At 34.1% G+C, this 19,903-nt stretch overlaps 2 protein-coding genes across 2 annotated transcripts; one reads left to right on the forward strand and one right to left on the reverse strand.

Annotated features, from left to right (window-relative positions):
- The first annotated feature begins 5,660 nt into the window (after positions 1 to 5,660).
- On the forward strand, positions 5,661 to 6,822 carry LOC147408485 (protein VACUOLELESS GAMETOPHYTES-like). Its single transcript, XM_086418675.1, has 2 exons — positions 5,661 to 6,063; positions 6,156 to 6,822. Exons 1-2 carry the CDS (start codon positions 5,721 to 5,723, stop codon positions 6,635 to 6,637), a joined length of 825 nt encoding a protein of 274 aa, XP_086274801.1. The 5' UTR covers positions 5,661 to 5,720; the 3' UTR covers positions 6,638 to 6,822.
- Positions 6,823 to 11,891: 5,069 nt separating this feature from the next.
- LOC147408486 (protein VACUOLELESS GAMETOPHYTES-like) lies at positions 11,892 to 12,838 on the reverse strand. The gene has a single exon (XM_086418691.1). The coding sequence runs from the start codon at positions 12,753 to 12,755 to the stop codon at positions 11,973 to 11,975; it is 783 nt and encodes a 260-aa protein (XP_086274817.1). The 5' UTR covers positions 12,756 to 12,838; the 3' UTR covers positions 11,892 to 11,972.
- Positions 12,839 to 19,903: the final 7,065 nt, after the last annotated feature.

A 19,903-nucleotide genomic window follows, 5' to 3' on the forward strand; every position in this document is an offset into this window, starting at 1 on the left:
ATAAAAATGCCAAATTTTCGATAAATTTCACCAACGAGCCTAAAAAGTCCAATTCGCCAACACGTGGCATTTTTGATCAAACTAATGATTGCAAAAATCTAAAAAAATTAAAAAATTAAAAATATGAGACTTGGGATGCCTACCCCTCCTCTACTACCACCGTTCCGCCTCAACCAATCCCTAAAATCCAAAAATCATTTCTAAAACCCAAGCCCAACACTACAAAGCCTACAAATCATTAACCATATCCAATTCATTATCCAACCCACAACCCTAACCCATAAACCACAACCCACATCAACCAATCACTCTTTTATCATCAAAAGATGACACATGTCATCACCCCATCTCACTTCCCTCACCCAACTACCTACCCCATTAATTTTATTTAAATCTCATCTACCCACACATCAACCCATCACCTTTTCTCTCAAATCAAACACATCAACCCACACCCCTAACCTATACCTCCCCTAATCTACCCTCATCATTTCCTACAAAACCTACATCTACAACCTAAACCTATACCATCCTCTCAAGTCAAACACTCAACCTCTCCCATCAACCTATCTCAACCCTTCATTTCCAACCACTTTGACACATGGCATCGTCTCCCTCACCCTCCCAAAATATCATCAACCACCTCTTTAAATCTTCCATTCTCTTAAACCAAATACCATTTAATCTCAACCACCATCTTAAACTCACCTCACCAAACACTCCACCCAAATGGGTTAGGTAGGATCCAAACCATTTGGGTCAAAACTCACCCATTTAACCATCCTTCCCTAAATACCCTCCAATCTCCTCTAAATTACACCCACTTCTCTCTCAAACTCATAACCATTCTACCATTTTTTCTCACTTCACCCCATTATATCCCTAAAATAATTCCTCAACATCTATAAATACCCTCCTCCTCTTCCCAAAAATGACTCACAACTTTCACTACAAAATTATCTCCAACTCTCACTACTAACAACCATCACCAATCCTCGTCAAGTCTCATATAAAAAAAAATATATTATACTCCACTCATCTTTCTCATCATCTCTTCTCTACTCCTTCAACCATACAAGAATTGTATTTTCATAAAATACTAAGGACTCAAGAAAAAGAAAAGAAGAAAGAAGATACAAGGTGGGTTCAAGGCAATCCCCCCCCTCTCTCTTCTACACCCTCTCCTCCTCCCTCTTCTATCACCCTCTCCCCTTCATTTTATTTTTTAGGATGAATGGACCCCAAGGCTAAAGGTCTATAAGGGTCATTTCCATCAATGGAATGACCCTATGATCAAGTAAAAAATGAACCCCTATCTAGGGTACAAATGCACAACACGTGGCACATCGTTTTTCGTATTTTTTAATCAAAATGACCGAGTTGAGTTGAGGTTACCACTATCTAGTGGGGAGAAAATGGTGCCTAACACCTTCCCTTTTCTCCAACCGAGCCGTTTACCCGAATCTCAAGGGTTGATTCATCTTTATCCATCGAGAGTCACCAAATACCAAAAATGTCACATTTTCTTAAAAAAATGCACATCTTACAAAAATGAATGGTGGCGACTCCAAACCATTGTAAATGTGATCATCATAATGGCGAAATCACGTGTCTACAAGCGGTATGTAAGTAATCGTTCCCTATTATTAATCTAGAATCGTGATAATCTGAAGCTCTTTGTACACTCTCTTCACAAAATCATAGATCCATTGTTTCGGGATACACAAGGACATATATTTATGGTTTTGTATGATTTTGTGAAGAGAGTGTACGAAGAAGAACGTTACATTATCACAACTGATTAAACTATCCTTCATATTTACAATAATATATATTTTTTGTTAAAAACTCTTTTCATTCATAAAAATTATGTTAGTTATAAAAATCAATGTTTTAAAAATTGGACACTCAAAAATGTTCAATTGTTTTTTTTTTTTAATAAAATAAAATTGGTTTAATCCAATTAGAGTCAAGATTTTTTAAGGAATCATTAATTTTATTTTTATGGAATCCAATAGTTCAATAATTCATAGATTGAACTACCAATTTTTGAGAGTCATCTCTTAACTTTAAAATACTTCAATTCAAATATTTCCTTTTTCATGATAATATTTTTGAGAAGGGAATGATTCATACTATGAAAACTATAGAAGCAAAACTTTGTATTACCTTGGGATATGTGACAATGTCTCATGATATCCATCCTCAAGCCCCTAGGTATACCTGCAATAATACATCTTTAATGCTCAAGTTAAAATCTTAGTACAAAAAATAGAGTAGAGTTTAAATGGGAGAATCTCATACCTTTTAATGTCTTTGTTCATGTATTTATAAAAGTGAAACTCTAAAATTCATTGCGATTTTATTACTAATTTGACTCTTATCCAATTTAGAAAGTTGATCTTAATTTGTGATTTAAGAATGTATCTAGTAAATATCTCGTCCTCATATATTCTTTATTCTTTAGAACTTTCTCTCATCAGGATTCTAATCACTTTTGACTTAATCCATAATTTTTAAGGATTTGGGTTGATTGAATGCTCTACCACGCATCCCTGACCCAATATCGTCTGGACCAACCGAGATCCAAACCCTTGATTTTTTTGTAACCGAGCCTCCAAGCTTACCCTCAGATGATTTGTCTCGAATCTCTATGCCTAATTCGAATCCCTAGATGCCACGTTTCATTCCTTGGTGCCTATCCTCCACAAAAATATTCTTGAGTAATTAAAGTTGATTCTAACATTTCACACGACACGTTGAATGCATGGATGGGATTGGAGAATAGTTCGATGGATTCACATTATGAAAGATCTCTAAAAATTAGTAGTACACTCTAGGGAATATGTATTTTTCCTCCCCATCTAAGCACATAAGTTTCAAAACAGCATATCTTTGTTCATCTATGCTAAACCTTTCGAGGCATGGGGACTTTAAACGTGGTTTGAAGCTAGAAAGTCCTTTTGAAAAGAAGGGTACCAATAAATGGAGAGGGACAAGCTTCCTTGTTCAAGTGGCCTTGCAAAAAGGAAAAAAAAAAGAAGAAAAAAGAAGGGATGCCTGACTTTCATGCAGTGGCCTCTATTTTCCTACATAGGCACCAAGTTTGCTCTAAAGATCTTTATCCCATCTTGGGAATCAACACTTTATAACTTGTTTTCATTGATATTTTATTTTTTAACTCCCTTCAATCAAATTAGTATGAAAACATAATTTGTTAAGTAAAATTCCATCCTTACGTTCATGGACGCAGTAACGCATGCAGGTGTGGGTGACAAGTATCAACATTCTTAAATTAAGGCTGTGTCATCATCATAAAACATTTTAATATGAATTCACACCATAGGTGCTTTTATTATAAAATCACATCATATAAAAAGAGAATTTTTTTTTTTTTTTTAAGTGAATCTATTCATTTACAACTTTATTATAAAATCATTTATGGTGTGAATTCACCAATCCTAAATTATTGTAGTCATTCAATCTATATCTTTCATTGAAGAGAGGAAAACAAATTAATGATTGGCAAAATGAAAATTCTCAGGAATCTTTAGGCTCAGAGTTAATATTACTACACCAATTGAGAAATTATATATAACAGACGAAAAAAGAGTTTTGAAACAAAAGAAAAAAATAATAAAGGAAAAGGTTTTCATCATTTTAAATCCAATAGCCAATCTTCAACTTTCTATCTAGGTCATATAGCTCCAAAATATTTTCTCAACTTAATAAAAATCTAAAATGAAGAATTAAATTGGAGGAGAAGAAATAAAAAATGGAAAGAAGGTGCAGCTAACTAGAAAGTGACAAAGAAAGGAACTATTATCCTCATTTCAAGCATTATATTTAAAGAGTAGCAAGAAACTGACTTGAAATACATGCTTGACGTGGCCTGTGCACATAACCGAGAACTGAACCAATCCGTGAATTTTGGATTGGGTTGGTTCGGTTTTAATTAAGTACGGTTCGATTTCGGGTTAAGAAAATAAGAACCGATAGGTTCAGTTCGATTTTCGATTCAGGATTTATAAATAACCGAAAATCGAACCAAAATCCTATTTAAAGACATAATGTATTTTTTTTTCTAAACCTAACTCTTTCTCTTTCTCTCTTGACGTGAGGCTACGGGTGTGCTCTCAACTCCGGTGGTCGGCGGGTCTTCCTTCTCTCTCTCTCTCTCTCTCCTTCGGCATGCGGTTGCGAGCGTGCGGCTGCAGGTACCTCTCATAGAAAGTTGGAAACCCATTTTGTTTTGGGAAGAGTTGGGTTTTGTAGTTTTAGTCGTTTGAGAGAAAAATTAATTTTTTCGATAATTTTTAGAAAGCCAATGATTTTTTTTTTTTTTTGAAATTAATTTAATTTTTTATGTGATATCATAATCTTGTTTTTAGGTTTTTAATTTTTCATAATTCATTTGTTTACATAATTTTATTGATAAATTTGTGTAATTTTTTTTTTTTACAACCCATGGAATCAAACCAAACCAAACCGAATTAAGGTCAGTTTGAGTTGGTTCGGTTCTAGACCAAGTCGGTTCAGTTCTAGTTCCCATATAATGGAAGCGACCTTGTTCGGTTCGGTTCTGATTTTGCTCTAACCCGAACCAAGTTGCACCCCTAGTTCTGTCCACATGCCAGTTCAAGCGAGCGAATTTAGAATCAATTTTTCGTTAGTCATATTTAATTTTATGATTTGGTTTGTTATGGAGAGAGAGCACGCTATTATTGCACCCCAACTTTTGCTTATTACATCCCAATTTCTTAAATTATTTATCTCACCCTATTAAAGATTAAAACACACTCTTCAAACAGTACGAAGGTATGGCTCAAATTATTTAGCCAAAAAAAAAAAGGCTTGACTCTCTTTATAATCTCAATATTACAAAACGTTATAACACTTTTTAAACAATTTGACTAGTTTTTTACACTTATGATTAGACTCCTATAAAATCTTAAACCCAAAAATTAGAAATCTAGCGAAACAAAAAAAAATGAGAGAGCTGCTATTGACACTCAAATTTTAACTTATTTACAATCATTCATTATATATTCTTTATTTCTAATTGGGGTGTAATAAGTAAAAGTTGAAACCCTCCTCCCACACCTCAACACAAGCCACGTCAGCTATAAATTAAGGAAATTTTGAAAAAGAAAGATTGTAGGTCTTAATTCCTTGGATTGTGACTTACGTGGCATGTGTTGAGGTATAGGAGGATGGCGTGAGTGCATATCAATTGGATTCTAATATTCAAATCTTCCAATAGTATAGTTGGGATCCATTGAATGATGGCTCCCAGAACCCACGCAATTACACCTAATGCAACCAAGAGTAATGGTCTGAACCAAATGGCCTAACCTCAGATGTCATCATTTTGAATGATAGATGCCCAAAAGAAACTTGTAGATAATTTGTTTTCTCACTACTGTTTAAGAAGCTTAATGAAAAGTAGTAACGAATGAAGATTGAAGCAAATTTTATGTATATTTCCACTTTACTTGTCCTTTTTCTTATTTTATACAAAATTATTATCATTATTATTATTATAATGATAATAATAATAATAATTAGGATAATATTGGGTACACAGTAGTTTTACGTGCCTCTCACTGCTGGTATCCTCTTAAGGTCGCACTACGTATCTACTTTTTGTAGCTTAATAAATATTCTTGCTGCTTGCAATTGAAATTTGAAACAATCAACCAAAAGACATATCTAGGGTTATGATGAGCACCAAATCCTTGAAGAAGTCAGGAACATTTATCTCTGAGAGATCTCCTACGATGCAAAACCAAACCTTTCCTCCTCCATCAATCAAAACCCAAGGTGATCAAGGTATATCCCACTTCGGTCACCCACAACACCCACTGCTAAAAGTTAACTTTCCTCATATCTTCACATGCATGGGCTGCAAGGAATATGGTGCAGGGAAGAGGTACAGATGCAACAACAACAATAACTGTGATTTTGAACTACACGAGTTTTGTGCCTTAGCTCCTCCATCCATACAGAACCACTCACTCCATAACCAACACCAACACCAACTTGTTTTCTACACTAAACCAGGTGAGTTAATTAATTTACTTACTAATATAGTTATCTTGCTTCCAACCAAGTTCAATAACATTAATTTCTTCTTCTTCTTATGATTTTTGAAGCCATGATAGGCGGATTTCTAAGGTCAAAATGTGATATTTGTGGGAAGGCCACTAGAGGATATGTTTTCCGTTGTGGTACTTGTAATTTTGAGATGCATCCTTGCTGTGCTGAGTTTACCCAGGAAAAGGATTTTTCGGTGCACCCTCACACTCTCAAACTTTTACCGGTAACAACACTATCAAGTGACTTTGTGTGTCGTGAGTGCAAGAGGAAGCGGTCGGGCAGGGTTTATACTTGCTCAACTTGTGACTATCACCTCCATGCAGTTTGTGCTAAGGAAATGGTTAATGGGCTCCATGACAATGGCATCAAGCCCCCTGGAAATCCAAGCATGTTAGGGGCTGCCGCTCGTATTGCATCTCATGTGATTTTGGGATTTATCGGAGGACTGATTGAGGGAATTGGAGAAGGAGTTGGAGAAGTTATGGCTGAAAATATTGGAAAAGGTAAGCCTACTATTATAAGAACAAATTATTTATAAGCCAACAACTGTTGATATGTGCTTATTCAACAAAGCAGCTAGGTGCTGCTTATATGCATATATAGGTTGTTTATAATTGAATGATGAATTGGTTTGTTGTACTACTAGTGTGTATATATATAGCTTGATGGGGTTTCTTATTAATAGCCTGAAACGGTAACTGCTGCTTGTCAATAATCAAAGATTTCGGGTTACAGATGTTGTTTACATTATTATATATATATATATATTTTTTTTTTTTTATATTCTTGTAAACCATTAAGAGATTATACATAGAGAGATTTACAGTACAGACCTATCTGTTGCAATTTTATTACAAAAACTCCCTTACTTTATTAAGTGGGTCAAATAGCATATATAATCCAATAGGTCCAAGCATCCCATTTACGAACCTAATGAAGATATTGCCAAATGACTACTTAGTTTGTTAAACGGCTCAACAAAATTAAGATAAACTGAACAACAAAAAGACCACTAATCAGATACCATCATTTGAGATACTTGATTTTCCATTGGACAATCCAAATTAATTAGCTTCTTCATTCCGTATAAATAAATAATCGAGATCTATGATAAAATACTAGATGTAAGCACATCGTCAGTACCACTCAAATTGTGTATAATATTATGGATGGCAGTTTGTTAATATATCCATTGGATTGTTGTGTTAATAAAGCTGCCTAGCTACTTCAATTGCAGTCAAATACATCCAGCCCTTGGTACGTGTAGGTGTGTTGTTCCCATTATAAAACCCCAGTCAGCAGTTTGGGAGCTAATCCTTCTTCAAGCTTTGACCCAAAATAAAGAATTGCACTCTGTGGCATCCCTTCAAAAAGGGAGAGGTCTTCAATTCAAGCCCCCTTGTCGGCCACTCACAGGGATTTGGTTTGTTGGGTGTGTTGCATGTACATGGGGGATTTGGACTGAAATATGGTGCTCTAAGTGGCTAGTTGCCTCGCCCCTGCTAGTCAGCCCTACATGTCCGGATTAATATGATGATCATCATATCTTAATTTTATTATCAGTTCACCATATCATTGGATTAATATTCAAGAGTCCTACCCTATCAATAAATCCTCCAAACACTTAAATCTAGTGGAAATGCTTACAATTTTGTGACTACTTCGAATAATGAAGACAATTACAAAACTTGTAGGTTTAGTATGAAGATAAGCAGTACAATTGGGGAAGAACAGGAAGGAACAAAAATAATATGAAAGAGAGAAGAATTGGAGAACAACTTAGTAAGTCACATAACTGAGTGAAGGATGCATGAGAGTGAAAAAGAGTTTGAAGAATGTTAAAATAATTGCTCATCTCTTCTCAATTCCTTAATTCAAATCATTTGGGAAAAAAAAAGGTATTAAAAATACATAAATAAATAATACTTTGTACCAATTAAACAATCTAAAAATAAATTAAATCATTAAATTTGTTCATTTACGACCCTTAACACCGATAATAACGTTTTATGATCAAAGATTAACATTTTGTTATTTTTGTATGAGGGAAGGTTGACGATTGATATGGTGCTGGAATATTGAGACAAACATCGACCAAGTTGACATTTTAATTTGTTAAAACGCTTATTAAAATGGAATGTATGTAGAACCATAGAGTTTCAATGTATCTACACACACACATATATATAACAGGGGAAATTATCAAAAAATATTGAAATTCCCTTTTCAACCACTAATCATTTTAGTCCGTAAATGGTAAATTACTGTTTCCCCGGAATTAGAACATTTTAGTTACACTAGAGAAAATTTTCCCCTTACTTTTAATTCAGTAAATGGTTAAAAAAAATTCGCTTTTTTTAAGACAGTAACTTTTTTTCCTACTTTAACTAAAATGTTTTAAAGAACTAAAATGAATAGTGCTCTCGAATGGTGATTTCATAATTTTCAATGCATGTTTTGGTAAATCAGCCTATATACTCAGGAGGCACTTTGGAGTCTAGGAATTTGTTGTGTACATGTGCTTTTTTTTCCTTTGAACTTGCACTTGCTACCTTGCCACACTCAAGTCACTTGAATGTACCCAATTGTTACATTTTTTATTTATTTATCCTTAAAAGCAAGTTATCGTTTTAGAATTTTTCAAAATGCCATACGTGAGATCCATTCTTTGAGTTAGGTTTGGGATGAAACTAGTACAGTTCAAAAGCTCTCATTAAGATATTTACAAAGATATCAAATATTAACTTGTTCTATATTGTTCAAAACTTTTTTTTTTACCTTGAAAAGGATGTTTATTATTTTACCCAGTAATCTAATCTTTTAACATAATTTTAGACTTTTATAATTTACCTAGAAAACTCTTATTATTTTAGTGTGACCAATTAATAATTATAGTATGTGAGTTTTTAATTCCCCAACCTGGTTCAAAACCCACTTTCACCTACTAATTACTAACCACTAACGTTGTTCGCCTAGCAATGAAAAGAACAAAAAATAAAAATAAAAACAACAAGCGTGCTCTATTAATCATATAAAAATACAAATATAAGACTACTATTACTTAAGCCACATCTGCATTCTCCTTAGTTTTGTTAATTCGGATAAATAAGGCTATCAATGTGATGAGCTTGAGCCTCACCTTTATGCCCCCACATGTTGGATTTGGGCTTAGTTTTTGCCTGTTAAACTAAGCAGGCCCATTGAAGTTGTTTGGTCCTAAGGGCGCAAATATATCATGTAAATGGATTCTGCTAGAGGCAAATTGATTGATCTGCTTTAGGCTTTCAAGTGTTAGGATATTATCCAATTTTTTTTTATTATATTAAAGCTAAGGCTTTCACACGACAAAATTTTGGGACGAGAAAAGTTCGACTATATTCTAATATTTATTCAATAGTACTTTGGGAAACAATTCTTAGTTATATATAACTAAAGCATAGTAAGTGAATGATCTAATGAGGTCCCAAATTTCTTGAATGATTCTAAACTTATGAAAATTGGAAAAATATAAATTTATTGAGAATTCTTAGATGATCATTATCTCAACCCTTCTAGAGTATTTATATTGATTACATCAATCAAGATATAAAAACTAACCTAATATAGATATGTTAATAATCTATAATTCTTAATGTAGAATATCTTAATAGATATTGTTAAATATTTTATTCTCAATCACATCTTTCATTTTGTGATGAGATTCATTGACAATGATACAATGCATCCTATTCTCTTATAAAAGCAAATTGAAATTTCTTCCTTTGCTTAGAAATTTTTTGACATAGTGGATGTAGCTCACAATCCAATCTAAATTATGAAAGTGTCGAGACAGATTCTTATCCACTAACACGATTGTTTAACTTACAAGTCATGATAAAGTCACACTCTTGACGTGGCAATGCATAATACATAGATCTTTTTCTTGGGGAGACACAGTTAAAATGTATTTTCTCAGAAAAATCTTGCATACGCAAGAGTCGCACAATAACATTCCCCTTTGAGTCTATGACAGGCATATATAATCAACATATTCGTTTTGTACGTGGCAGATGCTGGATGGTGCAGATGGACAAATCCTTTTGAAGATTATATTATATTCTGTCAAGTGGTTCCGACAAGACCCTAGTAACTGTTCCAGACAGGAATAACGTTTCTTAAAAGATAGGGAAATATGATGCCATAGCAGTCAATGAGAAAGAGAGAGAGTGGGCCATCTACAACTGTTTCCCAACCTTTAGTGTTGTTAAATTTGGTTAGAAATAGAGTCTCATTAGATGCATCTATTATTTTACACAAAGAAAAGACATGCATTTAATATTTCAAAGATAATCCACTTCTGAAGTGAGAAAATAGCCTCAACCCCACTCCGTGACTCCGTCAACATGACCGTTAGGATGCTAGGGAATCCGAAGAAAGATTTATTCTAAGGAAAATGTGTTTAATCCCCAGAAGATTGGTATTATCTTTAGGAAATCTGTGATTTAATCCTTAGAAGATCGGTATTAGCTTTAGGAAGATCGGTTAAATGTGGTTTTCCTTAAATTCCAATGGTCATGTTGATGTGAGTGATTTTATTTTTTTTTTGCTCGAAGCCCATCAGTCTTTTGACATGTGGTATAAGTGATGTAAGCAAATGAGAGAATTTTCCTCTCCTGCCACACTGGAAAATGAATTTTTTCTTTTTATGTCACTTTCTGACTTTCAAAAAGATAATTTGATGCTACGGAATTGAAGATGATAAAAATATATGACCTTTAAAAATTATATATTATATTTATCGTTAAATTTTAATTTTAAATTTTAGTGCTTGATAATTATCCATTTTCAACATTTTGAATAAAATTCGAAAAAAAAAATTATTCTTTTAATGTAAGTTTTTTTTTTAATAAAATGTAAAAGATTGTGGTGTTAGATTGCCAATGTAATAATTCATAGCCGAACAATCCATTTTAAGATTTGAAATTCAAAAATAAAAATTGTGGGTATAGGACATGTGACCGGTAGAGAAACATTATCTCTCTATTGCTTAAGCCATTTGTCCCCACATGTCAAATGTTGTTGGGTTGTGAGTTAAAAATCACTCATATTAATGAAGTGGGTTGAGGCTAGTAAAGTTTCGAAAGTATGCACATCCTTATTTATAAGAAAAATGCCAAAGTGACTGCATCATGTTCCTACATTCGACATTGAAGTGATGTGGAAGTGTATGGAATCTCATATATATATATATGTTTTTCCTTGAGCTACAACTGAAAAGCAAAGAGACTAAGAAATGACATTGATATCCCTAAGCAAGGCTTAAAATCTCATATCATTTTGTTAAATCGGTTTTCTCAAAAAATCGATACATTACTGCTACATTTCGATACTAATGGTACATTCGATACATTAAAATATAAGTTTTTCAAGAGAAACCTACGTCAAAGGGTATAATACAGTTTGAAAACAAAGGGGTTTCTCAAATGTATATATAAAAACATGGAAGGGGTTTTGTCTAATTACTCAATTTTCATGAGGAGACCGAGGTCAGGGGCATGTTTTCACTCTAAAAACATGAGATAGGGTTAACTGTTCTGTTAAAAAAAAAAAAAAAAAAAGGAGAAAGAAGAAGAAAAAGAAAAAGAAGAAATGCAAACTTGAATCCGACTTCGATGATGGATCCATTTAGATCTCTCTCACTTACATATTCTCAACAAAATCGAGAGTTAGGGATGAAAAAACGAATGTTTCGATTTCCTACTAGTATCGTACGTATTGAAATCTTGAAAAACCGATATGTAAACCCACTGAACTTACATAAAATATGTAATATTAATTTAGTTACTAACTAACCAACGGATAATCACATATTAAAAAGTAAAAACAAATACTTCTTATTTAGGCATTAAGCCCCCAACCACAGCTGCTATTATAGCCGTAGGATCACCAAGAATCGCTGAGACTATAATGGTAATCGCACTACCCGCAATCTGACAATACTTATTGATCATCTTACTATTATTATTAGTGGTATCGGTACCTCCTCCTCCTCCTCCTCCCCCACCATTAATATTTTGACGAGTCTTGGAGGTGCCTCTAATAAGAGTAGCAGCTATAGGGATTTTTGTCTGTATGTCCCTAACCCTGTTGGTGTCCACGTTAAGGTACTTAGCTTGCCAGCTCTCCACAAGCATCACTTTCACACATGACACATGAAGGCTGTAATTCTTGCACTCCGACCTGTAGGACCAACCAGGTCCTTTGTCTCCACACCTAAGACAAGAGCTCTTTAGCTTCACACACAAGTACAGCTTTTGTTCTCCATCATCTAGAACTTGTGGAAGGTTCGCACAACACGGGTGGAGATCGAAACCACAACGTTTGCAGTGGTACACTAATCCTAGAACATCATCCCCGCATGCATCACATATCCTGCTCACTGTTCCAGGGGGCTCTTGGTACAACTGAAATTGGCATTTCTTGTAGAAAGGGTGGGTTATGGTGGGAGGTGCCACAGCACATGTCTTGTGCATCTCAAACTTACATTGCTCGCATTTGAATTTGAGCCCAATGCCTGCTTCCTTGCACCCCTCGCAATCGAATGGGTTTTCCGAGTATTCTAGTTTAAGCTTGTGGTGGTGGCTCAAGTGTGAAATCTCTTTGTAAATCTTCATCATCAGTGTGTGTTGGTTTGAGTTTGTATGTTAGAAAGAGTACGTGGGGTTTATTTTATAATGAGATATGATGCATATTTTTTTAATTAATTATGGAATAATTAAGGAGGTTGTTCTTCATTTGGCTTTGAATAGTAAAGAAACCTGAATATATTCTTTAAGCATCTATCTCCATTGCTTAATTGTTACGTGTAGAGAACCTCTGGTCATCATTCCACGTCAGTACTATTTCTAAAACGATTGCTTTTTTCTATCCAACCAGTTCTGAATGAACCTTGCAACCTTTTGTTTGTAAATTAGTTCAAAATATAAAATTTTGAAAAAATCTTTTGGGTGGTAATTAATTCATAATATGTTTTCCATATAGAAATTTTTTTAATAATCAAACTCTAATATTTCATGGATTATAAATCAACAAGTCGATCTCATAAAAAAATTAATTTAAGAAAGAGAAAATCCTTAAACTCTTAAATGTTTTAATTCATTTGTGTTTTATATCTTCTGTTGAACAATTGGGGTATCTCAGGTCCTTTGCTTCCTTCCTAATATTAGGAGTAGGACCACTAAATTCTTTAGGTAAAGCGGATTTGACCAGTATCCGATTCTTCTTCAATTGCGTTTATATATATGTAATCTATACGCTTTTTTTCCATAGATTCTCAAAATTATTTCATCAAAACTGATTTTCGTGTAAGAGTAAGAAGTACATTGCATGTATCGACTCACTTTTGTTGAAAAGTTGAGCAACGTTGAATTTGGTCCCTCGCCAAGCAAACACTACAAATACTACTTCTTCTGCTTCACAAATTCTTCTTTAAAAAACATGTGATTGTTTTTTAGGGGATCGATTATAGCTGCTACTATTTTATTCTTTATAGGTTTGGGACAATATTCTTGGGCCAGACTAGGGTCTGTTTTATGAATTTGGCCGATTTTTGGACCCTTGAGGTGGAGCCAGGATTTTACATCCACGGGCTTGAATATAATGCTTTTCATCGATCGGCATGTTCATTAAGCTGGTGATGAAAAAAATAATTGAATTATGATTAAGTTTAAAAAACAAAAAGAGGGTGGGGGGGGGGGGGGGGTAAATTACCATTAGAGAGACGAATCTGATAAAATTACGATTCCGGCTAACTGTTCATTTTAGTTATCAAAAATGTGAACATGCAAAATCACAGGTTTTTCAAGTGACGATATCGCAGGTTTAAAATGACAAACTCGCTCCCCGCAAGTGACAATCTTGTTGGTTTGTATAGTGACAATCTCGCTAAAAGTAGCAAATTAAGCCTACGAGATTGTCACTTTAAAACCCTTGATACAGTTACTATTCATGTTTTGATAATTATGAATAGTGAGCCGGAATCATAATTTTTTCAAAGGTTGGTCACATTTTTGTAAATGTCTCTAAAAAAATGAATATATTGAATACCATCTTTGAAAAACAAATGAGAGAGAAGTAGAGAAAAAATAGGAAAAACCTTCATGTGTTCTTACTGGCTTGGAGAAAGTATACTACAAAGCACCAAGAATATGTATTTGGGGAAATCATGACATTCCAAATAGATACATTGAGATGATTAAGGATATGTATTAAATTTGTGGAATTGTAACTAGTGTAAAGAAAAATAGAGAGGCGACGACTAATGAATTCTTTCTAACAACTGATCTAAACGAAGAATGAACTTTGAGTTTGTATATGTTTGCTTTAGATGAAAATGTGTATTTATACATGGATGATATAAAGCACTATTCTTGTGTCGGATGATATCATGATATACCAAAAATAGTTACTACTAATGGTTGAACAAGATCTTAAATCATGGTGTAGTGAATGGCATGTTGTAAGCTTTATGAGTTAGTACTTGTTTACTCCCTAATGATAATTGTAGGGTCCATATACATATCATTGTCGGACCACACAACAATAATACAGTCAGTTGGCCAAAACCATTATAATTGGCAAAATGTAGAACCCAATTAACTAGTATAATTTAAATACTCCACTTTTTTCAATTTCTATGTTCTAGTCGATTGTTCATGAGGTTAAGTTTGTAGTTTTTATAATAGATGGTCTCAACAGTATGTAGAACCTATTATACGGTTGGTTTGTGCAACATGATACACATATGTGGACCCTACCACCAGGGAGTAATTGTAGCAGGCTAAAGATTTACATTAGCAAAATATATTAACAATGATTAGTTTGCCTGTCAAAATGGGTAAAATTTATGAATGGACTTGGGTTTTAACTGACCCACATTGTTTAGATCTTCTAGCCAATCGATCTTTTTTATTTGGCTAACCAATTGAACTGCAGTTGTTCAAGGAGACTCATTGTTCAATTGAAAATGTGTGAATTTGATCGTGTTTTGCATTTCCCCAATCACTTCCATTGGAGAGTGGAGTGGTGTGGAGTAGGGTAGAATCTTCTTAGCAAACATCATAACATGAAAAAATCCCATATTCGATGGAGTAAGACGTCGAATTTTTCATTGTCAAATTTTTTATTTTTTCGACAAGCCGAAACCGTCAAATTAATGAAAAATGGGAGAAATTTGACGACTCTAAGCCATTGAATCTGAGGAACATCAAAATTTCAAAGGCCTTGAGCCATCAAAATTTGGTTTGTAAAATTCATGAGCTTTAGCCCATCGAATTTTCTTGTCAAATTTTCCAATTTTCAGGATGCGCTTACTATCAAAGGGAAAAGAATTAGAAAGTTTATGAAAGATGTCGGGTACTTTTATAAGAATTGAATGTATTAGTGTAATGGGAATCTTCCTAATTGGTATGGTCGCTAAAACCTTTATTCAGTTGAAGAAAACTTTTAGAACTTTCCAAAAATATTATCGGACACTGTAGGCATGTGTAGATCACAAAATTTTTACAACTTCCCAAAAAAGGAAAAATATTTATTCAGTTGGATTTTTTATTTTAAATTCGGGAGTAATTTGACCATTCACTTTCAAAGCCTTGTAAGAATACCATTCAATCTTCCCTTAAAAGGGAAAAAAAAAATGAATTATGATTCTTTTTATATTTTGTTGATTATTGATGTACGTGTCTAACATAATATCATTGCACGCTGAGGATCCAATAAGATCTTATCGTGAAAGGAATATCAATTGATATTTTTTCTAATTTGGTAAGATGAGATTACAGTATCAAATATGAAGTTGTATATATATTTTCTACGTTAGAAATTAAGATACTGTATTAACTAGGTTTTAATTTTAGAATATGTAATTCTCTATATATACATAACCATCTTATTATATGATTTATGCATTTTTTGAATCAAGTTCTCAATAGATCTAAGTAGTAGTTTTCTCTTTAATCGTTGAAGATGGCAACATCCACCACCCTCTTCAATCAATTGTTCTCATTCTTTCTTATCCTTTTTGCTCTCTCAATCTCTCAGTACTTATTGTTTGTGAGGGGAGACGATGGTGATACAATAATACAGAACACATGCGCACGAACCTTGGATCCACAGGTGTGTATAGACTGTATAAAGTCTGATCATTCGTTACGCGCCTATGATCTTCCAGAGCTCACTCACTCGGTGATCTTCTGCACATGGACTCAGGCTGTGTATGCCCATGATGAAGCGGATACCGGGGCACAGAATGCTACGGATTCCAATCTGAAGGCAGCACTCCAATTCTGCGACAAGACTCTCTACTCATCACAGATCAACCTCTTGAACAGTATCTCGACCGTGGAAGCTCATGATTACAAGAATACAACTTTGGCATTGAAGCTAGCCCGTACCGACATCGTTAACTGCATTAATGTGTTTCAGCAGCTTCCGGGCCTTGTTATCCCACAGAAGCTGCTCGATAACATTGTCCTTGCCAGACGTCTCGACGATGTAGCTCTCGTGATGATGGGGCTCCTTCCCCATTAATAATCCTATTTATGTGTTATTCTTTTTCTTAATTTCTTCTGATGGTTTCTTAATTTGATTTGTCACTCTTTCTAGCTAGATGTTATTGATGGTATTTATTGTTAGGATACTTTCCTAATTATTCGGCTCTTGTAGATAGTTTTTTCCATTAGGATTGTTTCTTTATTATTATATAAAGATGTAATTAGTTGTAGGAAGTTTAAGCAATTTTATGAAATAAACTAGTTTCTAAGGAGGCCGACTCCCCTTTTGAGTGAGTCAATTCGTTTTATTTGCCAATTCAATCCATGTTCAATCTTTTACTTTCTACAAATGGTTGAGTTTAAATTTTCCTCCACTAGGTATCATACCCCAATTAAGCCCTGTGACTTATATTCATAGTTTTCCCCCTCTCAAACAGATCGGTTTTTTGGAGTAATTGGTTGGTTAACAAGAAGGAATGTGTACCTTGTTTGATCAATGCAGCTCAACATCCTATTTATCTGAATTTCTGATCCAAGGAGATCTTTTATACAGATTGGTCTTTTGGAGCTTGTTAGGAATGTTATAGCAATTACGTGCACACTTCGGCCTACTTAAACAATGAGTAAGTACACACTAAAAAATAAAAAATTATAGTAATAATAATAATCTTGTGATGATTTTGTAATGTCATTGACATCCATGTACCAAAATAGAAAGAAATACTCAAATCTAATGATTTATTATCTAAAAGTACTCAAAAAAGGCAATCAGCTCGACCTGAGATTTTGAAAATAGCAAAAATGATGACTTGAATCTCCATAGTAGATATCTCACATGTATTTTAAAATCTGCAGTCGTCGTAATATCATCTTTGTCAACTCGAATCGGGGTGTCAATGGGTTGGTTCTGATTCAGCTCCTAAGGATCTTAGAACTACAACCATTATATTAGTTCGGTTCGGGCTCCAATTCCAAAATAAATGGAACTAGAATCGGAACCGTCAAAAATCATGGGTACCGATCGGTTCTGATTCTCAAGAATCAAATGAGAAAAAAAAAGTATTTCAAATCATGTAAAAAAAACTTACTTTCAAAAAATTAATGTATTATCAACAAAATTGTTTACTTAGTTATAATTTGTTATACTTAAAGATACAAATTAATTATATTTTTTTAAATAAAAATTTATCTTTTTTAAGAATAATAATTTTTGATAATTTATATGAAAAATTGAAGAATTTTATATAACATGTATTTATTTTTTGAAATAAAAATACCTTAAATCATCTATAGTATCGAAACAAATGACAAAATAAATAGGTTCCAGGTACCTGCGGGGTACCCATTCGATAGTGCCAAATGGTTCCGGTTCGTATTGGTTCGGTTCCATTTTAAACCCGGCTCTAATCGAATAAAAGAGATCTGGAATTGGGGTAGTCAGTTTCGGTAAAACATCCCTTCTTGAATGGTGTATTATCCCTGAAGTCAAATGCATGCTAATTGGCATAGTGTGGGAATCAAAATCTCTGACTTGCCTTGGTTCAGGACAAATCAATCCGAATGATATATCATCCATTTTTATAAAATCTACAATGACTTGTTGAATTGGAATTTTTAAATCCTCACCTTCTTCTCTTCTAGGACATTTTTTTTTTTTTTGATAAGTAGCATTGTATTCATGAGGAAGCCAAGTCAGTCGAGATGATCAACTTGGTGAGGCCTTACAAGGTAGAACTACTCACGCATAGAGCAACAAATCCCATCCCATCTATACAAAAAGTCCTCAAAATACAATCCCCTAAACTCCTTAAAAACTTTGGACCAACAAAAGATAAGACCCAAGACAAACATAATCGTATCTGAACAGTCTTTTTGTTTCCCCTCGAAGGTACGCCTGTTTCTTTCAAGCCACACCCCCCAACAAATCGTATCTGAACAGTCCTAGTCTTTTTGCTTCTAGGACATTTTTCATTACCATCAGCACACACACACACATAACCAAAGAAAAGAATTTGAATCAAAATAATTCTAAGACATTATAGAGAGAGTTAAATTTCCATAAATTGGATAAATTCAGTAAAACAATTTGAATAAAAATAACTTCCAACAATGAAACCACTCAACACCTAAGTAATGTGTGAATGAATGACTGTTTAGAAAATACATGATGGAGAAAGCACGGACCTTTCTCTCTGAGTCATTTTGACGAACACCTAGAGAAGATTCCTTATCCGTCTCAATTCCAGCACGAAGTCCTTCATACTCGGTCTCAGATGGCCCTTCTCTCCTAAGCACGCACCTCGAAGAAAGATGTGCAAATGCTTGAATTTGTTCCATACTTCCCCCTCATCCATAATTCTGGGCTCCACGACTTGTAGAATCTGATTCACTTTCAACGATAAAACGAAATAATCCACCAAATTCATGTTCCTTTGGAAGGGTTTCCTTCCTGTGAGTAGTTCCAGCAATCGATGATGAAATATGTTGGCATAAACGTATCCGTCCGTGTAGATAGATGTTGGAAAAGAGTACCATTTGATATAAACTCATAGACCACTTGGGTTTCAAAGTAGTAACATCCCAATAGCTTCACAAAGTTTTTGTAGGTGATCTGGAGTTTTGTGGTGACCTGGTTCAAGAAGTGGAAACAAGGCCTTGAAGGATTTTAATTGCGACAGTTTGATTCTCTATATTTCCTTTGTAAACAGTTGCGATGATCAAACGGTTAACAGAAATGCTCCGTTTCGGAACAAGTACTCGTCCTTGGCAACCCCAAATGTCTCTCCTTTATTATTCTTCTTCATGACTTTCTTCTCTAGCAAATCAGAAAGAATAGCTTTCCTTCATAAACAATACGATACAGTAGTCAAACAAACTCCACTATTTTTTTTTTTTTTTTTTTTTTTATTTTCTTTGAAGATCAGTTTTAGATTTGGCTGAGTGGAGAAGAAGCAAACGATTGATCATGAGATTCAAGTTCAATTCATACGGTAGAAGAATACTTTTACGTTTGGTTGTAAATTGTAATATAATAAATAATGTTAGTCAACGAAACTGTGATCTACTTGGAGTAGAGTAGGGTTGTTGTTGCTCGTTTCTAGGCTTAGCAGTTTGAGTTGATCATTTGTTCATCAATCGAATGTATAGAAATTACCAATGAACCAATATGAGTTGTGGGGAAGTAAACTAAAGCATTCAAGTGCTGTGGGAAAGGAGTACAGGATCATCACTCTCTTCTTCAAAGTTCATCTATCCGGATCATGGTTTTAACATTT

The sequence above is a fragment of the Akebia trifoliata genome, chromosome 2, assembly GCF_017979445.1.
Source record: "Akebia trifoliata isolate Shusen 1 chromosome 2, ASM1797944v1, whole genome shotgun sequence".
In the NCBI taxonomy this organism is placed as follows: domain Eukaryota; kingdom Viridiplantae; phylum Streptophyta; class Magnoliopsida; order Ranunculales; family Lardizabalaceae; genus Akebia; species Akebia trifoliata.

What these genes read in the sequence shown, in the direction of transcription:
- LOC147408486 (XM_086418691.1), bottom strand. Translation starts at nt 12,755, where the DNA reads ATGATGAAGATTTACAAAGAGATTTCACACTTGAGCCACCACCACAAG.
- LOC147408485 (XM_086418675.1), top strand. Translation starts at nt 5,721, where the DNA reads ATGATGAGCACCAAATCCTTGAAGAAGTCAGGAACATTTATCTCTGAG. An exon ending in TGTTTTCTACACTAAACCAG is followed by an intron (nt 6,064 to 6,155) that starts GTGAGTTAATTA and finishes TGATTTTTGAAG; the next exon opens with CCATGATAGGCGGATTTCTA.